At 39.6% G+C, this 20,088-nt stretch overlaps 1 protein-coding gene and 1 non-coding gene across 6 annotated transcripts; one reads left to right on the top strand and one right to left on the bottom strand.

Annotated features, from left to right (window-relative positions):
• Positions 1 to 3,053: 3,053 nt before the first annotated feature.
• LOC121324551 (bromodomain-containing protein 8-like) lies at positions 3,054 to 16,344 on the bottom strand. Of its 5 annotated transcripts, none has more exons than XM_041266574.1 (22): positions 16,303 to 16,344; positions 14,856 to 14,952; positions 14,459 to 14,528; positions 14,147 to 14,196; positions 13,933 to 14,055; positions 13,599 to 13,679; positions 13,236 to 13,300; positions 12,972 to 13,108; positions 12,423 to 12,653; positions 11,765 to 11,909; positions 10,986 to 11,189; positions 10,188 to 10,432; positions 9,511 to 9,906; positions 9,065 to 9,140; positions 8,250 to 8,296; positions 7,790 to 7,992; positions 7,404 to 7,496; positions 7,224 to 7,292; positions 6,934 to 7,111; positions 6,636 to 6,740; positions 5,206 to 5,250; positions 3,054 to 3,875 (listed from the first exon to the last, which is right to left on the bottom strand). In XM_041266574.1, the coding sequence occupies exons 1-22, from the start codon at positions 16,319 to 16,321 to the stop codon at positions 3,816 to 3,818; spliced, it is 2,739 nt and encodes a 912-aa protein (XP_041122508.1). In that variant the 5' UTR covers positions 16,322 to 16,344; the 3' UTR covers positions 3,054 to 3,815. The 5 variants fall into 5 exon arrangements, with proteins under 5 accessions (XP_041122508.1, XP_041122512.1, XP_041122509.1 ...); XM_041266576.1 differs by having other exon boundaries at positions 3,831 to 3,875; positions 6,626 to 6,740; XM_041266578.1 differs by lacking the exon at positions 10,986 to 11,189.
• A 107-nt stretch (positions 16,345 to 16,451) lies between these two features.
• Positions 16,452 to 16,524, top strand: trnaa-agc. The gene has a single exon. It is a non-coding gene; the product is annotated as a tRNA-Ala (tRNA).
• Positions 16,525 to 20,088: the final 3,564 nt, after the last annotated feature.

Genomic DNA, 20,088 nt, shown 5'->3' on the forward strand with positions numbered 1-20,088 from the left:
AGGTCAAGACACCAGCTTCACACAGCTCTTCTATTTCAGCGAGCCCTCTACTGCATGAAGTGAATATTGCAGTTTGTGCTGGATGTGATTTTGTGATTAGTACTACCACCAATTAATATTGCAGTAAAATGATCTTGATTTATTAAGTTGTGTTCAATTTACGGGACTGCTATTGATGTAGTAATCTTATCTACATGGATGTGGCAACACAAGATTAAAAACAGCCAGGTGTCCCGGGATGGCATATTGAAATCCCAGGACACTTTCCTCAAAATTGGGACGATACAGGGAAAACAGGTACAAGTGGCAACCCTACTGCACCTACATTGTGCTGCAGGGGAAAATTTTTTTTAAAAAAATGTGCACTACATTTTTGAGGAGACCGATAGTTTAATCTTATATATAATAACATTTTTATTTAACAGTAAGCATATCAAGAACAGCAATTAAAAGCTTAACATGACAGCAAGAACAAAAACAGACAGTAATTTCCTTCATTTTAGAGCTTGGAATACCAACAAGGCACACCCCTCCTCAAGGGAAACAGTCTCTACCTGCATGGAGAATAATCACAAGGTAGGACTGTGACTGGAGGGAGGGACATACGTTTTTCTTTTTCATTAACTCTAGTTTATTTCTACAAACGAATAATACAGAATTTAATTATTTTCCCAGCTTTTTCATATGTATTTTAAACCTTTTAAAGCTTAAAAAACTCTAGTACGCAGTGTATATTATAACATACTTTCAGAACAATAAAGGGAAGAAAAGGACAGGATCACAAGATTCTCTGATGGTAAAACAATGCACTGAAAAAAAACACACCCAGATCTAGAGCGTCAGCAGCGTTCTCATCTCAACCTCTTCAAATCAACATTTGTAAAACTGACAGAACAATACAATGTGTTACAATGCTGCTGCTTAAAAAAAAAAAAAAAAAAAAAAAAAGAAGTGTGTAACATCTGATAGATTTAATGTGGGAAGCAGCAGCACATGATGATGGTTGAAGATAACAGTGTCATCCCTGAGATTTCCCATCCTTTTATCAGTGTCCTGGTCAAGTAGTAAGTTGCTCTGCTAGGATGAGTGTAAGGGCTTACTGATATCAAAATAACTTACCTTTCATCTTATACTTCACTGATAACTGGGTGTTGGCTGCCAGCTCTTTTGACTGGTTTTAAGGGATGATGAACTAAAAGCTGGCTTTGTGAAATCCCTGACACACCTGCAGGTGCTCCACAATGTCTCCCTGCATGCTGACCGCCCTGCGATACACCTCGCTGTTGGGTTCATTATACATCACAGCATTCTGGAACATGAGCATCACCTCCCCCTGGAACCCCTCCAGAGTGTCTACCAGCCCCTTCGCCACGCGCCTCTTCAGAGTCAGGAGATCCATGGGTCTGCAGAGAGATTGCAGCATCATGCCACCACCAAGATTAGGCTGGGCATGTCAAATATACAAACAGGAGAAAATAACCCAAACTCACCTTTTCACAACACTGTAATATTTTGGTGCAAATTTTTCATTGACCGGCTTGAGGAACATATAAGCGTATCTGTAAATACAACAAATCAGTAATAAACTGCATAGCAAGATTTATCCATTTGCGCATCAGAAAAACTAGGTACTAGTGATATAAGACAAAACAGCACTGGGGCCATTCACTAGTTGCCCTCTGGATATACTCCAAGAGTACACACATGGCTACAGAATTCAGGCTGCACCTACTTGTGGCTGGCTATGACATTCCATGTCTGCCGTAGAATCTTCTTATCTTGTTGAGAGCAGGTCTGTCTCTCGGGGCTAGACTCTGCACTGAGGACAAGGAACAGCATATTAATAGTATAAACCAAACAAAAATAACGGTTTACTTGAATAATCAAGAGAATTGCAGCTTCTTATGTCTTAATTACCACAGTTAATACTATCCACTCATTTGCTGTCCAAGCCAATCTATTTTATATTTTACACACCTTGATTGAAGAAAGATTTGTTGGTCCAATCTGGCTTTTACAGTGATATGAAAGTAGTTATTGACTAGGCATTAATATTGACCGCAGGGTAGTAAACAGTGTAATATTTACAGTGAACTGTATTCCAGAGCATTGAGAGCTTTGTTGATACTGTGCTCCTCCTCTAGGGGTTCACTCTCTGTGCCGTCTCTCTCCTCAGGGCGCTTACTCTCTGTGATCTCCCCTAACTCTGGCCGGTAACTCTCTATACTGTCCCTCTCTGTGCTCTCTCCTAGCTCTGCTTGGTCACTCTCTGGCTTGGACCCCTGATTGTCCAGATGTTCTGGAAGGAACCAACTAGAAGTCCCGCTCTCCCCATTTTCTTCTTGCTTGGAGTCAGAATGAGATTCCTAGGAAACAAGGGGCAGTAGTGAACCTCTTATCAGACTGGGGACACAAGCAGATTACTGTTACTAAATCCTCCTCTTGCTCCATGTCGGACTTGTATTGAGCTGAATGTGAAAAATGTAGAACGAAACTGGAATAAAAACAAACAAGATGCTAAAGTCAGACTTAAAGAAAGAGCAATACAGAAGTGCACGCTAGTGAATGTTTTTTGATTGTATTGGTCCCTTTAAAGTAACTGCAACTAATACAGAACATTATGAATTTCTACAAAATGATACAGCATTATACAGATTGTAGATTAATGTCTACATTTTTGACGTTGACTAGTTTATAAATATGAGCCAACCATGGTTTATTAGTACTTGCAGTATTGCCATTGCTGCACCTTTTCTTCTGTTCATTTGCTTGCATTGCACATATTTCACACACAATGCTATATCTGAAAAGTTGATGATGCTTCCTGACACATAAAGTTTAGGTTCCCATGCAGGGATGACAAATAAATTCACAATGCTTTTTTTATATAAAAAGTTATTTTCTTTGGTGCGGTTTATTATACTTTAGTCGTGCAAAGAGTAAATATTCAGAATCAGTTCAAAATCAAAGCAACGCAACAATGGAAGCCTGCTGCACACACACAAAAAAGAACAATGAAACAAACCAATTCTTATTTTTTATTAAACATTTGTTTTTAAATAGAAAAAAAAACCTGTACATACAATACTACTTTATAAACTTACATGATAGGATCTGCATTTCAGCAATACTAACAAATACAACAAAACTTTACATCAAGGTAAATCTAAGCAATATGTTCAGCTCCTGAAAGCAGGGGTTCGCCAGAGTTGATCATGCGAGTCGTACCAAAAAAAGTGTGTTATATTAACAAAAGCTGAAGATCAGATGCATCTCGTACTTCAGACCATGTGCTTTAAATCAGGACAGCACAGTCTTCTTAATACACCAGCCCCCATCTCTACTGCCCCTTGAAAATCTCCATGCAGTGTTACAACTGAAACTTTCTGGATACCACAGTTTTGTGCAAATTTGTTTTAACAAATGATTAAAAGTTATGAATGACCAAATCAGTGGCAATAAGCACATACCAGTAAACTACTGTCTGCGGTTCAAACACTAGTGCCTGTATGGGGTACTGTGTAAAGGTATGACACTTTCCCTGCCCTTCTACCAATTAAGAAAGCCCATGGCCCTCCCCACATGAAGGGACAGCATCTTACATGTGTTTAGAAGTAGCATCAGCAGTGGTCTGGTACAGGTGCAGTGCTATTTAATGCAGTCATGTCAGTCTCAGGGATTCAGTCCAAGTCTCCTTCATGATAAATACGCTAACCCCAGATTTTCAGACCGCAAAGATAATATTCTTTTTCATGGGGAACTGGAGATGTTTTGTCAGATTTGGTAAAAACAACATTGCTGGTTGTCTAAGATGTTCATTTCTTCATTTTCATGTCTGCTTCAATTGCACACCGGCGACCCCGTGTCCCACCATCCTAAACAAAGCAGAAAAGAAGTCAGAAACATTGCCAACAGGCACAAGGGAAAAGTATAATAATAATAATAAACAACATGTGTAATAAATTGTTTACATTTGTATCCATTTCATAAAAACAATATAAATATTTTACATGCATTGTATTGTTAAACATACTAGAACAATGACAGCTGCCTCTTGCTGAATATTATTTTTTAAGCTCGGTAATGGATCGGTGCCAGCATTATCAAATCTCTCAGTTTTTGACACATACACATTATTTACTACATCTTCTAACTAAAACAAAAAGGTACCGCGATTGGTCCATCTTATTTAAAAAAAAACACTACACACAAAGTCAGAAAACCAGGACGAGTACATCAGTAGGAACTAAAACATAAAAGAACACAAAAGGGCTTGCAAAAACTAAGGTTTTTCAAGAGCACTCAAAATTTTGGGCCAATAGTTTACCTTTTGCAAACAGGGTTTGATCTCTAACATACTGCCTACATACCTTTTCCACGATGAAAGCTCCTTTTAGTAATTTCTCTACAGACTCCTCTCCTCTCCCTATTTCTGGACGATGAAAACGTTGTATCCTGATGGGAACTTTCTACTAATCTCCCACCTGTCTAGATGTGCAGTCCATGCAAAGCTCTGACCTATCCTGATGTACACATCTTTCTGCAACATCCTTTCCTACAGAAGAACCATGGGGACGGGGAACTTGCACATTATGCTTTTTTTCTGGTTTAATGCTCTAACAAAACACTTATTAAAACTCCAGTGGGCTATTCAGCAAAGGACCAAACTTTTTTTGGTCATTACCTCACACATGGCTACATTTTTAGGAACGCCATATGCAGGTACTCTAAACATAAACAATGACAAATACAATATTTTCATAAACATCCATCCGATCATGATATATATTGTGTGACTGGGCGGTCTTTCAAATGAATGTTACCAACACTTGTGTGCCTGTGGTATTTAATACTACTAATCCTGAACTCCAAGTGGTCTGAGTTTTGTGAGGGTTCATAGTTCAAATTTGACAGCTGCCAATGCCAAGAACCAATATTGCCACTTCAACAGCTTTGACATTACTTACTATCGCAAACAGACAGACACACTGAGTCAAACAGTGGACCTTTTTTAACCTGGTCTTTTATATTCTTTACAAAGCATTTATATTTGACAGAAAGTGGACACATGCACTCAAAGGCGTGTGTGTGTGTGTTTGTGTGCGCGCACATGAGTCTCTCTCAATACCCAGGCATATTGCTCAAATCCCTGAGCAGCTCTACATTTCAAGTAACAGAATCATTCCACAGTCATTCAATACTTACAAAAAGAGAGAGAAGGAAGGCAGGAGAGCCCATGGGGACACTGTCCTGTGAGAGGACAAACAGAAACACCAATCAGATTGCACGGAATCTCTCCGAGACACAAAGACTCACACACACCCACAACCACAGCACCACACAGGACACAAACGACAAAGAGATATACTTGTCACTACAGAAAGAGGAGGAAATCACATGTATAAGTTAACAGATTTGGAAGCTTTTTCTCATGAGCAACAACACTACTATGTACTTCAATCCAGAAAATAAATAAATAAATAAATAAATAAATAATCATTTACAAAATGTCTACAACCTGCACAGCACTAGTTTAAAACACCTGTATGCATGTATGTATGTATGTACTGTAACCGAGCTGCAACTCACTAAGGTTTGTTGCCCCTTGAAAACAGGACCCAGCACACAGAAATGGAAGTTTTTAAAGCGCTTACGCGCACTTTTTAATAAACACAATATAAACAAACACAAAATAAACATCTAGCTCTTACGAGCCCTAACTACACTGTTGCAGATCCCTGACTAACCACAAAACAGCTACGCTGTTTACCTGACATAACACACAAAAAGGCTTTTACACACTACCTTTTTCTTACAGTTTAAAGCACCATCAACCAGGCTCTTCACACAGCAGCCCTGAACAAACTGTCTGCTTCCCCTAAATACCCAGCACCTGGCTCTAATTTACCATGAACACCAGGTGCAGGGGATAACTAATAAAACAATTAACACAAATCTAATTAAATTAAACCAATGTGCATTTGCACATGTTTTTAGGCATGGAGGAATCTAACCCTCTCCCTGCCGTGTTACAGTATGTATGTCTATACAAACATATTATGCTGCAATGGATAAAAAACATGTCCAACCAAATTGAGGGATTTTAAATTTCCAGTGTCATCTTAAAGATGGTAAAATTGTTCAAGAAGAATCTTGGTTTAGCAGGACATATATTAAAATCTACAACATGAAGTCACAGGTCAAGCACACGTATAAGACTTAGCAACACGTCTAAAACACACCCAATTCCAACAAAGTGTTTTGATGAGACATTTCACAAGACCATAACCTACGAATGCTTACAGTTGAAACGCAATAAATAAGCTACACAACCCAGATATTCTTAACATTGACAACTTTTTATTTTATTATTGTTTTTTAATCGTTTCATTTACCCTGTGGCATGTATGTCCGACATTCTAACTAGTGTTTTTTTTTTCACCTAGAACTATGAATGTCACACATACTTTTGAAATACATGCTGTAGTTCAAAACACCCTGGTTATCTCCTCTAGAAAGCCACTATAACCATCATGACCTTAAAGCGCAGAAATCCAAATTGCACACTGGTGTTGTTGGACCTACAAACTGGAAAACTAAAAGAAAGGCACACACACGGACTTACACACACCGACCTTGTCCGAGGAGTCCTGTTTGCGGGTGGAGTCTCTCCCTCGCAGGCTCTTGGCGCTGATGCCAGACTCGGATGTCTGCATGATCAGCTGGGTTGCCAGAAATTGCTGGAAAAACGAGAGAAAAAAAGGCTACATCACATTGTGCACAGGTCTGGAATGCGAAGAGTGCTGTGACTGCACTTCTGCCACCTCCACTGCATGCCTACTCATTTAACATTTTCTGATGTATGTTTAAGTATCAAATAGAATTGAGATCTGTGTAATTGAAGCTAATCATTTGTGAGTTGTTTGGCCGTACCTGTATCTGTTCCAGGACGTCTCTCTGCATCTCCACAGCCATGTGGTAGACGTCATGATCTGAGCTGTTGTACATCACGGCATTCTGGAACATCAACATGATGTCTCGCTGGAACTCTGCCGTGGTGCGGATCAGACCGTTCTCAATGTTCTTCTTGATAGTGGAGAGATCCATCGGCCTGAAGCAACAACAGATTGTCAGCAAAGATTCCTGCAAATCATCCTTCGTTAACTTAAGGGCATGGATAATGGATAAAGAGTTTGATTTTGCTTCTTTCTTCTTTCTCTTACCTGTGCACTATGCTGTGATATCCTGGGGCAATGTCGTCTGTTACAGGCTGCAGGAATACATTTGCATACCTGTAAAACAAAAGAAAGAATACAGGTATGTTTTCATCCCTTCTAATCTAGAATGGACACACTGACAGTAGCGTCGACATGGATTGATTTTCTGGTCACGTCAGCTCTTACCTATGATTAGCAGCCGCTCTCCACACCAGCATGATAGCCTTCTTCCAGATCTTCTGGGCTTGAATAGCTTCCTGGTCCTCACTGCACACTGAGCTGAGGAAAGACATACAAGCATTGTCATTGGGGGAAGTCCACAGTCAAAAGACACTAAAAGCACTGAAATCCAGAACTAGCACATCAGTATGAAATTAAGCACAAATTAATTGTGTTATGAATACAACTTGTTATAACACAAATCAATATTTGTCTTGATATACATACATAATACAGTCTTCCCTATCAAAGAAATGTTAGTCTCAATGGGATTTTCCTGGATCAGTAAAAGATAAAACAATAACATTTCTCCTTGATAGTGGTTCAAGGTGCTCAACTCTTTTTTTACTCACAACTGTGATGAGGCGGGGCTGCTGGGGATGGACTCGGGTAGCGTGTGCATCTGCAGCGGTGCATTGTGGATGCTGTAGCCATCATCACTCTCGCTGATTGGCGGCTCATTCTCCATCTCAGACAGGTACGCCTCTCCAGACTCCTCCTCCTTCGGCTCGTCCAGACTGGCCTCCTCACTGCAGCCATCCTCCTCCGCCAGGTCCTGGGAGGGGTGACATCAAACAATAATCAGCTAATGAGATAGTGCCGCGTTCACAAGGCAATGTGGAGTTCCTACTCCAAATTAAACACATGCCAAGGAAAACACATCTAAATCAAAAAAAGACTCTGGGGGTGCAAGTACTGAGATTTGATGCTTTAAAGAAGCAGAACAGTGGACTAGATGTTTATCAGATATTCAGGTAATATAAAAAGGTGATGACCTTTTAATAGGGTACAAGTTAAAGGTGTATCAGTTACCTTAAGGTGTGCTTTACAAGATGGTCCACTCTCATCTTGTATTGAATCTGTTGGAGGACAATCAATTTTGGTTAGATTCCTATTGTTATTCTAAATACAGTTTCTGTCTCAACAGCTTAGGTTTCAATTACTTTTTAAAAAGGCCCCTTAACCCACTAAGTCCCACTGTCCTCATTTGACGTCAGGCTACTTGATAATTTTGGGGAGTATTTTTAATTGGCATCTACCTGATATTTAAAGGTTCTCTTTAACTATATTGTTATGACAACTTCCTCTAATTTCATTAACCGCAAAAGTCTTAATGTAATGTATCAAATTACATAAATACAGCTTATGTTCTGATTTTTTTCAAAGAAAAATGTATTTGGTACTGTGGCAGAGAAAAAGCCCTTCATGTCAATAGTATGTGTGTGTGTGTGTGTGTGTGTGTGTTTGTAAGAATGTAAGGTTGGCAGAGATGGGGTTAAATCTGTCCCTGCCAGCAATCACAGGTGATTAGGTAATTAAGTACTAACTGAGGAATGGTCACATATAAAAGGGCAGAAATCCTTTGTTTAGCAGAGGGAGTTTAGAACTGTATTTTGAATCTGCAGTGAAGGAGAATGCCCAGCCTATACGTACTTATTGGATTGTTTTGTGTGAAGCTTTTATTTGGGCCCTTACGCCTTTTTTCTTTGTATTTAATAAACATGCGCATACGTGCTCCTACTGTAGCTTCTTGTCCCGGACTCTCTTTTCTGCTGATGGCTGCAGTGAGGAGGCCAGTCTGGGTCACTTATCAGCCTAATAGATCAGGGAGTAAAGCAGATGCCTACCTGGGCAGTCCTGCTGAGACGACTCCTCACTCTCATACTTGATGTTCGTCGGGGAGGAATGGGCTATTGGGGAGGCCTGGAGCAGAAACAAAACCGGGCTTATCAAGAGATATCCATTGCAGTGTTTTTAAAATGTGAACTGCTACTGTAAACTACTTTATTTTGTTACAAAATAAAATCATTATATAACCATGTAAGAAAAGTCCTCGGGACCTGATTCAAAATGCACTGATTCGGTTTATTTGTCTGAATTATTTTCTTCGAGACTTGTCAGAACTTTCGGCTTTTGTTTAGGTATAAATCACAAAAAATGAATTTATATATTAATGTGTATTAATGAGATTATGATGACTCTACGTATGTGTGTGCATTTTTATTTCAGTACTGTCAGAAATAACCTAATGCACTTCTGTCCCCTCTCATATATACCAGTTTTATGCACACACCTCGGATCTTGCCATCATTTCCACTCCATTCTCTGCAGCACTGAAACCAGGCTCAGTTTTGATGGTGAACTCTGGTGCAGTGGTTGCAGGAGACTCAGAGTTGTGGGATGTTGGGTGGGGGTCAGGGACTGTGATGGAGACGCTGCTCTCTCTCCCTAGTTCTTCCTCAATCATCTCCTTCTTTATCTCCACACTTTCAGTGCCCGGGGTTTTGCTATTCTTCACACAGTCCTGAGGGGGTGTTGCGGTGCTCTCTGGCAGCTGTGGCCTGTCCTGCTCTGGTCTGAAGGGCTGCTCCCAGGGGCCGGACAGTGCCTGTGAATCAGCAGCTTCCTCGCACAGAGACAGGGCTGCCTCCACCGCTGCTGCATCCAGAGCCTCAGAGTTATCATCCACCTGCAGACAGAGAATGAGAGATGCTGAAAAGTGAAGTAAAGGAGAGCCAGGGGGGTGGATGACGCAGCAAGCTAATGCATTTTTAATCTCTAAATGGGCTGGGAGGGAAACTCACAGATGCCCACACGACTGGTGTTTCTGTGCAATAGCCAGATCAAGGCTTTATTTTAAAAAAAGCTGCCCAAACTCTTATTCATTCATTCCTCCAGTTATTATTAGTCAAGCTTCACCTGGCTGTAACACTCGGCACTGGGGTTATCTCCACAGCAGATTTGAAATACCTTCTCTTCAATGATGGCAATGATGTCTCCCACGGTCTCAAGGTCCAGCTCGTCCCCCATGTACGACACGGCAACCAGGTCCTCGCCCACCCCTACGTCCCCCTTTGTTTCCCCGGCTGCACCCCTTACAGCAGGGCCAGGCACACACTCGCTGCTCACAGCGCCTGGCACTAAGGAGGGGGTCTCCGTTGACACAGCCTGATCACTGCAGCTCTCCAAGGCTGGCTTCACAGCAGCCTCACTAGCTATAAAAACACACAGGTCTTACTACAGAGGTCTGCTCTTTGGTCCAATAAAAGAGAAACATTGCACTGAAAAGTGTCTGAACAATTTTTTAGAAACCAAGCATTACATACAAGGACATACTGTTATTTCTTGTAGCAGCTGTTTTATTCTGTTTTTTTTTTTTTTTTTAATTGACATCTTTTACAATTAACTGCCTCCTTTTCATCAGCTCACCGTCTACTATAGTTAAAGGAGGAGTTGCTTGAATATAAAGAACAAGCAAAGCTGTGTTTTCACTGTCCACAACAGCATTCTGGCAACCCTATGAACAACGTGCTAGTCCTGTTTATTGAAAATTGTTACTTTTTTGGCATTTAACAGGCAAGATGATTGAGCTCACTATGCTCCTTATCTACAAATGAAACACCTATACAACATTGTTTCCAGTTTCCTTACAATTGTGTGCTGCTCCTCAAGATGACGCACCAGAGTGCAGTGAAAACACAGCTCTGAAGGGTCCCCCTGGGAGGTACAGGCTTTCAAATGCATGCAGGGAGAGGAGGTAAGACAGACCTGTGAGTGGGGGCTCTGTGGCGTGAGGCTGGCAGGCAGGCTCTGAGGAGGGCTGTGCTGGCAGAGGCAGCTGTGCTGGCAGAGGCAGCTGTGCTGTAGGTTTAGCGACGGCACAGGCAGGCTCGCTGCTGACAGAGAAGGAAGCGAGAGACGAGGTGAACTGCACAGGGCCTGCCTCTAAAAGCCGGGACAGCGTGGGGGCCCCTGAGCACAGAAAGCAGACACAAAACAAGCACACTAAAATTAGTCAGCGAGACAGGCAGCACATGTGATGCGTCACACAGAACAAAGACAAAACTAACAATAAGCATTGGAGAGAAAAAAATTTAAAATCAGTGTCAGAAGGATGTCCAGAAGTTAAATACTGTCATGAAAAAAAAAAAACTAAAATCTTTCCAGCTGTCAAGGACCCTGACTTTAGACCTTCAGCTATTCCAAGGTTTGAATTTTGGCAGAGCTGTTTTGAGATCCATGTACTGCTCCCTTCTTTAACTACATGGTGCTCTCTTAAAACACTGCAGACCTCAGTCTCTTGTGCAGCGGCATTAGCAAACATAACTACTATAAAATGTTGGCAAAACACTCTAATTTTAAATAAAAATAATCCTTTCACAGTATTTATAGCAGCCTGTAACTGATCAAGCTCAGTAGAACTTAGTCAAATTATTAACTATGTAAGTCCTCTGAACTCAATTAAGATTTCCATTCAAAATAAAGAACCACCAAAATGGCATACGAAAATGGTTGAAATCTCTGCCAGTTGCACTTCCACTGGTTACCTGTGGCTGCAGGCGATGCAGGGATGGCTGCAGGGGTCATCTGTATCTCTGCACTGTGCACACCTGGAACCATGCCAACCAGCTCCATGTGCACTCCTGCATTGGCACCGTAACCTGCTGACACCTGCACCTCTGTCTCACCGACCTGAAACAAAAATAATTACAGTGAATGGTGGTACAACTGGAAATCTTAATAGCAAAGGCAGTGATTTTTATTGGACAACTGTAAGTTAACTAAACAGAAAAATATTGGAAGCCAGTTTCTCAAAGCATTTGGTATTTATCATCCTGAAAGCAAGCCAAAGTCCTAATAACAATATGATGGCCAATTAAGAAGTCAAAGTGAAGGGTACTGCTGCATTTTGCCCAAGTAGTTTCTGTAATACTGAAATTATGAAGTTGGCATCTCAAAATGTTTATAAGATATGAGCTGCTGGAAAAGCTGGGGATTTACTAAATTAGAGGCACTCCCTGCTGGGTTTTTCATTTCAGTATATTGGGATGGCTCTAAAAGATAAATCATTACTGATCCTGGCGTCGTTTAACACAGTAACCTTTACGTTTATTCAGTGACTTTTATAACTACAAGAACGTTTCTACTGCTGCACCCAGGATGTACATATTTTGAGACCTATTGTACTGTGGCTACATGACTTACCAGGCGGGGGCTAGTGGGGAGGAGGCTACCTTTCTTCAGCAGCTCAGACAGCAGTGGAGAGGGGGGCGGGGTGGCCTTCTGCCCCAGATGTTTTTTTTGGGGCGAGTCCTCTATCAGAGAGCTCAGGTTGGACTCCAGGTTAGCAGGTGCTGTGCTGGGGGGGGCGGGAGTCTCTGAGGCGGGCCTGAAGACTGGGGCAGCTGCAGGGACCACTGGAGCTCCTGGAGCTACCTGTGAAAGAGAGCAGAAAAAGAACAAACAGTTTGGCTTAGACCAGTGAAACTCAATTCAATTTTTTGACGGGTCACCAAAATACATGAACTACTTTCTATTTTATTTGTATTATTACTGGTTTTATTTTATTTTAATATTGGGCTTTTATTTCTCTGTTCAAGCTCATTATAGTTGAATCATGAATTCAGATGCTTTTATTTTATTCATAACTGAAAGTTGAATGAAAATCAATATATCAAAAACACGCACTTGACAGTGAGTGATACCAAGTCCTGGTTCAGTCCTCTAATGAATTCCTTGATACCTGTTACTTACACTGGCGTTGCCCTCGTCTGCAGCTGGCTGAGGGGTGTCAGCCATGGGGTAGTCCATTCCAGGAGAGCTGGATCCCACTGGTGAGCGCACTGTCACACTTGGCAGCCTCTTTGGGGTGTTCTTGGCAGCCTGCCGGGCTGCAGAACCAAAGCAAGTGTGTTACTATAGCCCGGCCCTGCTGTACACGACAGCCAACAGAACTACCTCATCATTCCTCTAAACTGCAATTAAGTGACAGTTAAAAAATGAAAAGGTCCGCTGTACCCTGGTATGCAGCATCAGTCGCCGCCTTCTTCATCTCAGCCTGTTCCTCATCCTGCTTCTTCTTCCTTTGCATTAAAACACAATTCATACATCTCATGAAGATAAAAATGTATCTATACATACAAATCTATTACATCAATTTATTATTTCAAGCAGCTCACTTTCGATGTTGAAAACAAAACAGAAATAAATATAAACACTATATTATACTAACATACTAACTAACATATTATTTATACTAACATATTATTTATATATACACACACACACACACACACACTGTATATGTTTGTATATATGTGTGTATGTGTATATATATATATACACACACACACACGTACGTGCATATAATAACACCCTTACGTGACAATGTCATCCCAGATTTCTTCTACTTTGTTGTCCAGATGTCCAAGTTGAATTAGCTCTGCTTCTTTCTTCAGTTTCCTTAGTAAAGGCACATGTTTATCAAACATTACTATAGATCTCCATTTTGTCTTTTCAATAGTTGAATCTACCCACCTCATTACTTCCCTAATATTCCCTAATGACAATCTCTACATCTACACTGAATTGTAACCCCCGACAGCTGCTTAACCCTGTCTGCAACAGCACTGTCTCTTTGAAAAAGTTCTGCAGAATCTTTCACTATACGTGGTTCATAATGCACCTGTGTTTTACACCGCCAACAGTACTGTACCTGTGTTTTTCCTGAGTCTCTTTAATCAGTTTCTTCAGCTCTTCAATCCTCTCTGCTGTCAGTTTCCGGACGATCACGTCCTCCACAGTCTCCACAACCTCTCCTTTCTCACCACGCTTCCGCCTGAGTTAAACACAACAGAGCTCAACTGTTGAACATCTCACATATAAGATAAATGGGGGTAACAGGGGAAAAAAAAGTCTCTCTCACTCACTTTGGGGTTTCCGTTGTTTCTAGGAGCTCAGAATACTGGGATGCGCAATGCTTCGGGGGAGAAAAGGAACATGTGTTTGTCAAAAAATAATGCGCATTTAATACATAAATATATTTAATCCGATTAAGGGACTTTATTTTAAATCTGTGCAGGGAAAAATCATCACTGGTCTTCTGTTTTGGAGCTCAATTCTGTTTTGCTCATTGTTTTTGGTTTCCTAATTCCAAGAAGCTGGCCCAAGGAAAAGTAATTGTGAAAATATAATTCAATTCAAGAAACAACACATCCAATGTAATACAAACAACATCTTACCTTCTGTGAGAACCAGTCTGGCGGCCTGCCTGGCTCTGCAAATGGTTTGATGGCTCTGCTAACCGAAACCCTGGCAACCATCAAAAAATGAATTACTGTAGACTGAATTAATGACAAACCAAACAAACACAGATATATAGATATGGCGAAATTGTTTGCCATTGATTACAAAAGACAAAAAATGAGCTTCACATCCTTACATTGAAATCACTCTGTTAGTCAATTAAATTGGCTTCAAATCAAAGCAGTTGATCTTTCGAATTCGAAGGAACAAGAATTGGGAGTTGATTTTAAAAAGGATTTGGAAATGTAATTAAAAGAGGACTTGACCCCAAACCTGTATGTGCCAACCATAAAAACACAGAGCATGATGTGCTGTAACCGAGGGATTTCTCACCAGTTCTGGTCTCCGCTCCTCATTACTGAGGAGGCTAGGCACAGCTTTTCTCTAATGGACCATGGCTCAGTCGGACCCGTGCTCGTCAACTTGTGCTCTTAAAAGAATAAAAAAGTTACATCAAACTAAAATGTACGCATACTGTCCATAAGCTATGCTACACCCTTTTTAAATGTGCTTATGTGTGTTCATTCAACGTATTTCATAAGGTATATTTAAAACTATGTAAATAAATAAATAAATGCACTCTCACCATAAACTTTTGAATATCTATATAGGGCTCAGATCGGTGGAAGAATGGATGTTAAACCAGCCAAGCATGCCTGCTCCAATGACACTGAAATGCAACTAAATCCTGTATTTTGAACCCTGGTGATACTGAAACAGGCCCATCATAGCCTTGTTTACCTGTGTATCTAAAAACTGTCTTTGGTAAGCAAAAACATTCGTTTTCATCAGAATATTAAAATACGTTTTCATATTTAGAGCACAGTAAGCAGGCAGATGCGGTTTTCTGCTTTCCTTGCTGACACTTTTTCAGAAGTTCAAGTTCTGAAAATTGAGTGAATGACTGGAAAAATCTAAAGAAAAAACTTCAGAAACATTCATAATCTGGCACCACAAATAGTTGTTCTGAAAGGTGACATTTGTTCAAACTGTCGCAGGAAGTATGTTCTGATTGTAGCGTCACATGCAGTTACAAATTTTCACAAAAGTGGTGCGTTACAACAGTGTTCTACGAAAATATTTTCCACCAGTTCTGCAAAAATCAGATTCAGATCAAGCTGTCTGTACAGATAACAGCAATTAGAATAAATGTTGACAATGTGAACTGAATGTTCCAGGAAAGCGAACGAGCGAAAAGGTGTCAGTTTTCGTCGGCTGCCTCCTGTAGCGGTATGCGGGGGCTCTAAACGGGGGGAAGAAATTACCTTAAACCAGCCAAGCATTGTCTCCTCCAGTGACACTGAAATGGAAGTAAATCCTGTATCTGAGTTTATAGTGTTGATTTTGATATTCCAGCTGCAAACAGCAATCTGTCGGGTGCCCAGTAACACGAGAAATATGTTTGTTAGACCTGCTTTGCGCGCTTGTGGGAAAAAAACAACGATCTTCTCACAAATATTTCTGTGTTGGTCAGAACAGTTTATTGTGAGGGTTGGGGCACTTTATTTTAGGGAGGCTTAGCCTCCCCAAGCCTCTTATACGCGCCGCCATGAGAACAGTAGTAACGGGATGTAGGTAACAACAAACGGCTTTGTTTTGATGAGTAAGAAAATATCCCTATTTATAAAATGTAAAATTTATCACTCGGCCTTTCCGCTACCACAGTTTTCGCGCCACTGCACGCCGGTTTGCGCGTTTATAGTAATTTTATGCAACAATTGTATGTTTTGGTGTTTATTTTTTGTAATAAATTTGAACCGATATACTGTACAATACTTACTACCCACTCCGGTTGCCATCTTTTTTCTTGTTACTACACACATTTACATCCAGGTTAACAAGAACTAGGACACATAGAATTCTGGGAAATGTAGTTTTAACCTATACAAAAAATAGGTTGTAAATATAGGTTGCAAATATCGTTTAGGCGGGGGATTAGCTCAAATGGTAGAGCGCTCGCTTAGCATGCGAGAGGTAGCGGGATCGATGCCCGCATCCTCCAAATATTATTATTATTATTATTTTTTTTTTTTTTTGGGGGGGGAGGAATAATCTTTGCAATTATATATTTTAATAAAAGCTGATATTATGATTGTTTACACAATTCAGTAATATAGTATTACTTTGATCAAAAACGTGTGATTTTTGTTGTTGTTTAATTAGTCCAAAAAAAAATGTGTTACATCTGCTATTTGTCTATACAAAACATTTGAAATTATTCTGTTTATGTTGGCAAAGCAAATCAATTATATATGGCTGTTAAAATATATATTTTGCAAGGTCTTATTAAAAAAAAAAAAAAAAAGCCCTTGAACAGCGCCTGTGACACTTTTTTTTTCAATTGTTTATACAATATTTCATATTTACATACATTCATGTTTATTACAAACACCCATATTCTTGCTATTATTTTTTTCTGGTGAAAAATCCAGAATACAGTTTTAACTCCCCCCGGCTACATTGTAAGAACACTGCTGCATAAATGTAGCGTAACAGACAATATTAAAGTTATTCAATACTGCTATTCTAATATTTGCCTAAAGGTTTTCTCAAAAACAGAGACTGCCAAATGGACACAATATAAGTGATATTTACATGCGTGCCTTATTTATCAAAACATTTTGCTAAACTATTAAAATAACACAGTACTCCTTACAACTGAATTTGGCTCAAAGCAATTCAAATAACACATACTACAAAATAAATATTACAGTAACATAAATGATTAACATTATAATGTGCCATTCTAATGTTAAGAGAAAAGATCCTTGCGGAGGTTCAGAAGCATTTAAACCAGAAAGGAAGGGGGGAGAAATCAACACACACACGCACACACACACACACACACACACACACACACACACACACACACACACACACACACACACACACACAAAACAGAAGGGAGACCACATCAAAACAAGGACAACAGCTCAGGTATGATAGCCATTAAATGTATTTATCTAAATAGTAAAAGTCTCAGAAACAACATGTTAGAACTTGAGGCTACTGCACTAACAAGTAATTATGATGAAACTTGGTTGTCTGAGAGTGATGGAGACCATTATAATATTAGTGGGTATACACTATATAGGAAAGACAGGCAGGACAGAAGAGATGGAGAGGAGGCGCTATACATATGAAACAGTCTTAAGCACAGGTGATAAACCTGGACAAAGAAAACAATGCTGAATCAACATGGGTCAAAATAAAGGACAAAAATTAAAAGGGCATAATAATAGGAGCACGCTATAGACCGCCAAATTCAGATGTGGAGAAAAATAATTTGTTATACAATGACATAAGAAATGCGTGTAACAAAGGAGAAGCATACTAATGGGGAATTTCAACTTCCCCCATATAAAATGGGAAAACACAATGGGGAGCACGACGGAAGAAACTGAAATGGTGGAAATTACAAATGACTGTTTCCTAATGTAATTTGTCAAGACACCGACTAGAGGGGAGGCATGCCTTGATTTTGTCTTTTCAAATAAAAGACAGAATAAGTAAAACAGGTCAGAGAGCCATTGGCAAACTCAGACCACAACATGGTTTCATTTGAAGTGATTTCTAAAATCTCAAAAGTAATGAATAAAGATAAGGTTTACAATTTTAGAAAGGGAAATTATGAAGGTATGAAACAGAGACTAACAGAAGTAGATTGGAGTAAAATAGAGAAAACATTCATTGAAAAAGGATGGCTGTTTTTAAAAAAATGTAGTATTAGAGGCACAAAACAATTACATGCCAAACGTAGACAAATCTAAATCTAAAACGAAATTGCCAAATTGGTTTAATAGATCAATTTAAAAAAAAAAAATCAGTAAAAATGCACTTTACAGAGCGTTTAAAAGGTCCATAAACAAAGTACACAGAAAGAGTGCTTAGAACTGCAAATGCAAGTCAAAAAGAAAGTTAGAAAGACCAAGAGAGAGATATATAGAAATGAACATTGCTAAGTAGGCTAAAACTAATTCCAAAATGTTTTTCCAATATTATAACAGCAAGAGAACATTCAAAGAGGAGGTTAAATGTCTAAGAGATACAAATGGTAAAATCATAGACGAAGAAAAAAAAATAGCAAATATATTAAATGATTACTTTTCACAAGTTTTTACAAAGGAGGATACGTACAACATGCCCCACATGTCAGCCTGTTCCTATCCAGTTTTAAATAACTTTAGCATAACCGAGGCAGAAGTGTTAAAGGGACTATGAGCTCTTTAAATAAGCAGATCCCCTGGACTGGATGAGATCCTCCCAATAGTACTCAAAGAAATGAAAGAAGTTATTTACAAACCACTAACCAAGATCATGCAAGTCTCTTGACATAGGGGTTGTACCAAGAGACTGGAGAATTGCAAACAAAAGACCGATCCACAAAAAGGGAAACAAAACTGAACCAGGTAACTGACTTCTATTATATGTAAACTACAATAAGATCCCAAATGGAAAATTACCTATATGGTAGCAGTATCTTGGGAGACAGTCAGCATGGCTTTAGGAAAGGGAGATCGTGTCTAACTAATCTGCTTGGTTTTTTTGAGGGTGCAACATCGACAATGGATAATTGCAAATATGACATGGTTTATTTAGATTTCCAGAAAACTTTTAACAAAGTCCAGCGTAAAAGATTAATTCTCAAACCGAATGCAGTAGGGATTCAAGGAAATGCATGCACATGACTTAGGGAGTGGTTAACATGTAGAAAACAGAAAGTACTGATTAGAGGAGAAACCTCAGAATGGAGCGAGGTAACCAGTGGTGTACCACAGGGATCAGTATTAGGTCCTCTGCTATTCCTAATCTACATTAATGACTTACATTCTGGTATAGTAAGCAAACTTGTTAAATTTGCAGATGACACAAAAATAGGAGGAGTGGCAAACACTTTTGCAGCAGCAAAGGTCATTCAAAATGATCTAGACAAGATTCAGAACTGGGCAGACACATGGCAAATGACATTTAATAGAGAAAAGTGTAAGGTACTGCACACAGGCAATAAAAATGGGAGAAACTGAAACTGAAGAAGGAATCTATGAAAAAGACCTAGGAGTTTATGTTAACTCAGAAATGTCTTCATCTGGACAATGTTGAGAAGCTATAAAAAAGCATTGAATTTAAATCAAGGGAAGTAATGTTAAAACTGTACAATGCATTAGTAAGACCTCATCTAGAATATTGTGTTCAGTTCCGGTCACCTCGCTACAAAAAGGATATTGCTCACTAGAAAGAGTGCAAAAAAAAGCAACCAGAATTATTCCGGGTTTAAAAGGCATGTCATATGCAGACATTCTAAAAAAAAAAAAAAAATGAAAAAGAAAAAGAAAAATCTATCCAGTCTTGAACAAAGAAGACTACGCAGCGACCTGATTCAAGCATTCAAAATTCTAAAAGGTACTGACAATGTCGACCCAAGGGACTTTTTCAACTTGAAAAAGAAACAAGGGCCGGGGGTTCATACTACTGCTTACTACATACAGGTACATTTAAACCGAGATAACTGCGTAAGAAAAAGTCATGAAACTGCATCACTGTGTCGCCATTTTGAGTACACCTGCCC

This window comes from Polyodon spathula, chromosome 12 (assembly GCF_017654505.1).
Source record: "Polyodon spathula isolate WHYD16114869_AA chromosome 12, ASM1765450v1, whole genome shotgun sequence".
NCBI classification, from domain to species: Eukaryota; Metazoa; Chordata; class Actinopteri; order Acipenseriformes; family Polyodontidae; genus Polyodon; species Polyodon spathula.